General features: G+C 34.4%; 2 protein-coding genes across 5 annotated transcripts; both read left to right on the top strand.

Moving 5' to 3' along the window:
* The first annotated feature begins 408 nt into the window (after positions 1-408).
* LOC109190724 (ATP synthase gamma chain, chloroplastic-like) lies at positions 409-4239 on the top strand. Of its 4 annotated transcripts, XM_019341294.1 has the most exons (5): positions 409-2347; positions 2938-3087; positions 3222-3295; positions 3404-3469; positions 3615-4239. In XM_019341294.1, exon 1 carries the CDS (start codon positions 514-516, stop codon positions 1639-1641), a length of 1128 nt encoding a protein of 375 aa, XP_019196839.1. In that variant the 5' UTR covers positions 409-513; the 3' UTR covers positions 1642-2347; positions 2938-3087; positions 3222-3295; positions 3404-3469; positions 3615-4239. The 4 variants fall into 4 exon arrangements, with proteins under 4 accessions (XP_019196839.1, XP_019196840.1, XP_019196838.1 ...); XM_019341295.1 differs by lacking the exon at positions 2938-3087; XM_019341293.1 differs by having other exon boundaries at positions 2938-3295.
* On the top strand, positions 3615-4175 carry LOC109190317. The gene has a single exon (XM_019340786.1). The coding sequence runs from the start codon at positions 3615-3617 to the stop codon at positions 4173-4175; it is 561 nt and encodes a 186-aa protein (XP_019196331.1).
* Positions 4240-6847: the final 2608 nt, after the last annotated feature.

Here is a 6847-nt window from a genome sequence, read left to right as displayed (position 1 = left end):
AAAAAAAGAATATTCTTTAACTAAAGTTTAAACTAACGGAATTTAGGGTTATTTAAGGGAAGAAAATAATATAATAGAGGGTAAATAAGGAAAATCATTAAAAATACTAAAATCAAAATAATATGAATCATTCATTTTAAGAAACAATTAGTACCGACATTTTTTTGTTCCAGTTAAGGGTCTCACATTATTCGCTCTTATTAAATTTGTAAATGTAGATTGTAGATGTAGAAATAATATGAATTATTCATTTTAAAAAATAATTAGTACCTACATTTTTTTGTTCCAGTTAAAGGCCTAACATTATTCGCTTTTATTAAATTTGTAATAATAATGTAATTGTAGATGTAGATGGTAGATTAAGCTATTAACGAAATACGATCTAATTTCTGTCACGTGACTCGCGTTTAGTTCCTTGTTCATAACTTTAAAACCTTCAAGTGTAGCCGCCTCGCCGGAATATTCTCAGATAGTCGCCGGAATATTACAATCTCATCCCTTTTCATTCAATCTATGGCGGCCTTAACATCTATGGTCTTATCAAAACCCTCTCTCCGCAACTCCAATTCACTTTCTCTTTCTTCTTCTTCTTCCCAGATTACCTCATTTCCAAATTTTAAACCCACTGTGAACCGAAATCCCCAATATTCATTCTCTCCTTGCATCCGCTGCAATCTGCGCAAAATCCGAGATCGAATAGAGACGGTAAAGAACACCCAGAAAGTCGCAGAAGCAATGAAACTGGTGGCCGCGGCAAAGATTCGGAAAGCTCAAGAGGCCGTCATCAATGGCAGGCCCTTCGCCGAGGCCCTTGTCGAGGTTCTGTACAACATCAACGAGCAGCTCCAATCGGACGATGTGGAAGTCCCTTTGACCGCCGTCCGGCCGGTGAAGAAAATCGCCCTTGTTGTCGTCACGGGCGATAGAGGCCTCTGCGGAGGTTTCAACAACGCTATTCTGAAAAAATCCGAGAATCGTATAAAGGAATTGGTGGATCTCGGCTTGGATTACACCATAATTAGCGTCGGAAAAAAGGGGAATACCTATTTCCGACGAAGGGACGACAAAACTGTGGATAGTTTTGTCGAAGGAGGCAGTTTTCCGACCGCAAAGGAGGCTCAGGTTATAGCAGATGATGTTTTCTCGTTGTTTGTGAGTGAAGAGGTTGATAAAGTTGAGCTTTTGTATACAAAGTTTGTGTCTTTGGTTAAGTCCCAACCAGTAATTCACACATTGCTCCCATTATCTGCAAAAGGCGAGATTCGAGATGTGAATGGAAACTGCATTGATGTAGAGGGAGATGAGTTCTTTAGGTTGAGTACTAAGGAGGGGAAATTGAGTGTAGAGAGGGATCATAGGGAATCTAAAACTGTACCGATTTCGCCTTATTTGCAGTTCGAGCAAGATCCTGCTCAGATTCTTGATGCATTGATGCCTCTTTACTTGAATAGTCAGATTCTGAAGGCACTTCAAGAGTCATTTGCCAGTGAGCTTGCAGCGAGGATGAATGCTATGAGTAATGCTACCGAGAATGCTATCGAGTTGAAGAGAAGCCTTTCGGTTGCTTATAATCGGCAGAGGCAGGCTAAGATCACTGGTGAGATATTGGAAATTGTTGCTGGAGCGGATGCACTTTCATAGAATCGTTTGTTTTGGATCCTCGTTATTAGATGTTTGAATCATGTCATTCATGTGAGATGTTTGTGGAGGGTTTGGATAAAGAGATTCTGAATTGTACTTCGTTTTGATTTCTTTATCAAATACAAAGTAATTGCGAACAATCTTCATAAGTTGTGAATTATTCTTCACTTTGGTAGTGATATGAAGGTAGTTTTGCCCTCGTAAAGTGGAAGGTGAAATTGAGCTGATATGAAGTTTCTTATAACTTGTACAAATATGTTCAAGTTTTTGGTCCTAGTTGATCTAGCATTTGGAAACACCCAACAAGTCCAAACAATGTTTGAGAGATGTTTTCACACCCCTTGTGTGATATGCAGAAACATCTCACTATTTCTTAGATTTCTTGAACTTTGCATAAGGTGACCAAAAGATCAGATAAGTCGGCTGCAACTTGTGGGACAGGCCCTGTTTGATAGCCATGCTTGACGGCCACCAACCATGGCTTCTATACAGTGAAGCCAAAGAAGTCACCTTCAGCATAAGAATCTATATCACTTTTTTGTGTTATTATTATTATCTGGAGAAAACTCCAACGTATGAATAATAAGATTCCATTCCTTTCAGTGAAGTTAAACCAAGAGTTGAAGTGTGCCGATCCTTGATTCCTGCAAAATGTATTGCTGTCATCATCATCATGGCCCCCGTCTGAGTTTCAGCACTATTCTGGGTAAGGCCGATACATTGAATGATGGCTCTTGAGTCTTGAGGCTTACTTTTCTTCTTTTCTTATCTTGTTTACTACAACATGTCTTTTTGTTCACTTTAAGGATTTACTGGTTTATAATATTCTCATGCCAACCAACTATTTATAGCTTATTTAATAAATAATTTTGCATATAATTCAAGATGGTCTTATCTGATGTCCTGACAAAGCAAAATGGGGCAAGTAAATCTGGGGTTTCAAACAAGTAACCATGAGGTGATGCACAACTTAATTATTTTATCAATAAAAAACCAAGTGTGATTAGAACAATGTTATTAAGTTAAACATAATATTGTAGAAAATGACGAGATTACATGTGCATTGCACTTAGCAGCACTAAATTAGGCATTGATTGGTTTTTTTTAATAAAAAGCTTAATCCTTAAATAAAATATTCCCAAAGAAAATTCCAAATCTATGAAGCAACCATGAAAGCGGAGAAACCTGAACAGTGTTTTTTCTTAATAAATTTATAAAATCTACCGTGGGTTCTGTCCTATTATAAAATCTGCTTTGTCAGTTTGTTGCTTCCATTTCAATAGTTTTTGCTCTCAGGTCTAAATATATGTGGTTTGTCTTCTCCGTCAAAAGAGATACCACTTCCACTCTTCCAACCGTCCTGTGACCGACTGTTTCAGAATCCCGTTTAGAGGATATAATGCCATCCCCACTTCTGTAGCAGTGTCTAAAGTTCTAACTCGTCAGGTTTTATTATTTGAAATGTTATGCACAGAAATTTTATAAAGGAAAAAAGGCCAAATACACAGAGATATATTATTTATTTAGGAGATTTCTACTTTTCTAGGATCTAAAGTCCGGCTTTCCTGTCCCTTTGCTAGCCCATTGTTTTCTCCTCTTTGGTGCTTATCTGAGAACACTGTGAAGATTGAAGAAACCCCATAAAGGGTTGAAGGTAAAAGAGATCGGGATCGTGTAAATGCTGAAAAATTGAACATTTCCAGCTTTCATTGTCTCTTTATGATTTACCAGCTTAATTAACATTTCTCCTTTCGTTTTGCAGATATAGTCAAGAATCTGTGAAAAGCCAGAGCCTTTTTGAATCCCCGTCTTAGAAAGCTAGATCCTGGTTAGTGTTGATTAACTTCTTTGAGTTGGGATCTTTTCTTCTTTTTGAAAATCTCGTGTGATATTAAAGATTCGAATACCATTTCTATATATGCTGATGCTCGAGTAGTAGGGTTGACTTGATTAATGCCCTGTGTTTATGGTAGATGTCAATACCCGAGAGAAGGATTGGGTTATATAGCCAAGGTAGCAGTGGTTGGACCTCAATCAGGTACGAAGAACTTCAAGAAGATGATGTTTGGGGCGGTTTCCATGAAAGGAATGAATTCCCTCCCAAGGTTAAAGAGCCATCATCATCCTCTACTCTAAAGCGCCTGCCATCTTTGACCAAAATGATCCCGAGATCCAACAAAAATCCTAATCACGAACCCAAAATGACCCAACACTCTGCTCCTGTTAACATACCCGATTGGTCCAAAATCTATGGTGCCACTTCACAGGCCTCCTACAATCCACGATTTCTAGATGGTCATAATCAAGACAAGGAAGGCGATGGATTCGTTAGAAGTGGTTGGAACAGTGACGATGAAGAAGACATAGACGGCGGGGGGCAGATGGTGCCTCCACATGAATGGCTTGCTAGGAAGCTTGCAAGGACTCAAATATCATCTTTCTCAGTGTGTGAAGGGGTTGGGAGGACCCTGAAGGGTAGAGATCTAAAAAGAGTGAGAAATGCAGTATTGACCAAAACTGGTTTTCTTGAATAACATGCCACACTATACCCTTTGATTTCAATAGTAATGTTAAAAGTTAAATTTGGTCCCCATGCAATCCAGATGGGGGTGTTTTTTTTATTTTTTTTTTTATTTTTTTTTTTTAATTTTTAATGGAAATCCTATTTTAAGAATGTCTGGTTGCTTTCTTCTTCTTCTTCTTCTTCTTCTGTTTGGTTAAAAATTTGATCTATATATATACTGGGGGCATGCTCTTTAAGATATAGAATATAATCATATATGGTAAATAAACTATGGCCAGATGAAGGACTGGGGCATATTCTTTAAAAGTTAAATTTGGTCGAAACTATAGTAAAAGCCCATCGAAATTATTGTCAATCCTTATACCCTGCACCACGGTGCGCGTAGCACTGTGCACCCCGCGCAGCACTGTGCGTCCTGCGCCTCCCAAAATAACGTCGTTTTGGTTATAAATTATGTGTATTTGTTTATACAATTATGTACATTTTTTATACAATCATGTACATCTTTTTTATACAATTATATACATCCGAAACAGGAAATTTATTAGTATTATGTTAAGAGTTGATTTTTATTATGTTAAAAGTTTATGTATATTATGTATTATGTTAGATTATATGTATTATCTTTTTTTAAAAAAAAAAGTATGTGTATTTTGTTATACAATTATGTACATTCATGTATACAATTATGTGTATTCTAGTATAAAATTATGTACATTTTTGAACCTGAGATTTTTTTTTAAAGAAAATTAACCGCCAACACAAAATAGCGAAATTTTAAAAAAAAAAATCTGAAACGGCGTCGTTTTGCATTAGGGTGCACAATGCAATACGCGTCCTGGTGCAGGATATAAATTGCCAATTATTGTCACGAATTATATCAGTTAAATTTATAAAAATAATACCGTAAGTTTATAAAAAAGAGTTAATATTAAATTTAGTCAAAAAAGAGTTCATATTAAATTTAGTGCGACTATAATAATTTTGTATGGGGTGGTTGTTCTTTATGGTATTCAGGTAATTTAGGTATATCATAAACTTTGGTATACACATGACCATTCTGTTAATGTTTTTTATGACTTAGTCTATAAAGTAACATGTCTTGTACTAAGAGTGCATTTCGAAAATTGAAAAATGACTTATGGAAAATGTTTTTCGAGTTTTCAGTGTTTGGCAGGGGGAAAATGAGGTCAATAAAAATTGATCCCTTAATCAAAAGAAAATAGGTATGTTTTGAGGGAAATGACTTTCCCTTTTATTTTGGAGGAAGGCATTTTTCAAGGAGTGTGCATGTACAATTTTTCGGGCCTAATTTTTTGCTGCCTTTGCGAATCGGCCCACCAAACCCGCAGGCTAGGGTTCATGCAACCATAGCTCGTCCCATGCGGGTTGGCGGGCTCCGCGAGCCGGTACACAAACTTTTTTTTTTTTTTGAATACAAAGTTTAAAAGAATAAGACTAAATGTGACAATGTTACAATAGTCGAGAATGTGACGTAATATAATCTTATGTTAAAATGAATTTAATATTATATTGATTTTAGGAATTTTTTAAAAAATAAATAAAATTATATTGAAAATTAACATAAGTGATGTAATATATTTTTTTTATTAATTTAAAATATTAAAATAAAAATAACAATATAACTGTTATTTAAAAGATCTTAATTAGAGTTTTTAATGATATATTGATTTTTTTATTCATATTGATTTTATTTGTGTTAAGAAAAACTAAATTGTACATTTTTTTTTTAAACAATTGTACATTTAATTAATTATACTAAAAAGGTGGACCATCGCCATGGTCCACAGTATAACAATCCAGTAATTACATATATAGCGAGAAAAAGAATTTATAATGTTGTTTTGGCAATTGCGACACGCGAACAACCATTATTGTATGGTGCGACAATTATTGTGTATCGCCAAGTGGTATATACATGTATCACGTGACCAATATACAAATCAGCATTGCGTGTGCTTTATTTTCATTACAAATTACAATGCCATCACCATAATTTTATTACGGAGTATATATTATGATATAGATATTTATTACAGTTATACAATATATACTCCGTAATAAATTAGTTCAAAATGAAACCATCAACGTCATAATAATGAATATCAGTATATTCATGCTCTGTCGGATCGAGGTGTAGGCGGCCCTTAGAGTTAGGGTACAGCCTTTTGGAGGAATGAATATCAGTATATTCACAATTCTGGGATGTTTTAAAAAAATTTTTGAAAGGAATTCTGGGATTGGTATATCATTGATTCACTAAATTTATTTTTCTACGTTTTCTTTTTATGCAAATAAATTCATTGTAAAAAAAATATCATTTATAAGCTTCTATTTTGATTTTAAAAAAACACCCATATTATATTTTTTTTTTGAAAAAAATTATAGATTTATAAAATTACAATTACAAGTTTATAAAATTATTGTTGCAGATTCATAAAATCAATGTTGTAGACTCATTAAGTAGTTACTGTAGATCCATTAAAGTATTATGATAGGTTCATAAAGTTACTATCACATGTTCATTCAGTAGCTATTGTAAGTTCACGAAGGTATTACTGTATGCTGATAAAATCATTACTATAGATTCATCACACAATTATTGAATCAGAATATTTAAAAATATATTTTGACATATTGAGAATAATATATTTAAATGAT

This window comes from Ipomoea nil, unplaced genomic scaffold (assembly GCF_001879475.1).
Source record: "Ipomoea nil cultivar Tokyo-kokei standard unplaced genomic scaffold, Asagao_1.1 scaffold1576, whole genome shotgun sequence".
Classification (NCBI taxonomy): Eukaryota; Viridiplantae; Streptophyta; class Magnoliopsida; order Solanales; family Convolvulaceae; genus Ipomoea; species Ipomoea nil.
This window is presented reverse-complemented; position numbering and strand designations above follow the sequence as displayed.

Bases quoted from the DNA above. Each gene is read 5' to 3' on its own strand.
- LOC109190317 (XM_019340786.1), top strand. From the start codon at position 3,615: ATGTCAATACCCGAGAGAAGGATTGGGTTATATAGCCAAGGTAGCAGT.
- LOC109190724 (XM_019341296.1), top strand. From the start codon at position 514: ATGGCGGCCTTAACATCTATGGTCTTATCAAAACCCTCTCTCCGCAAC.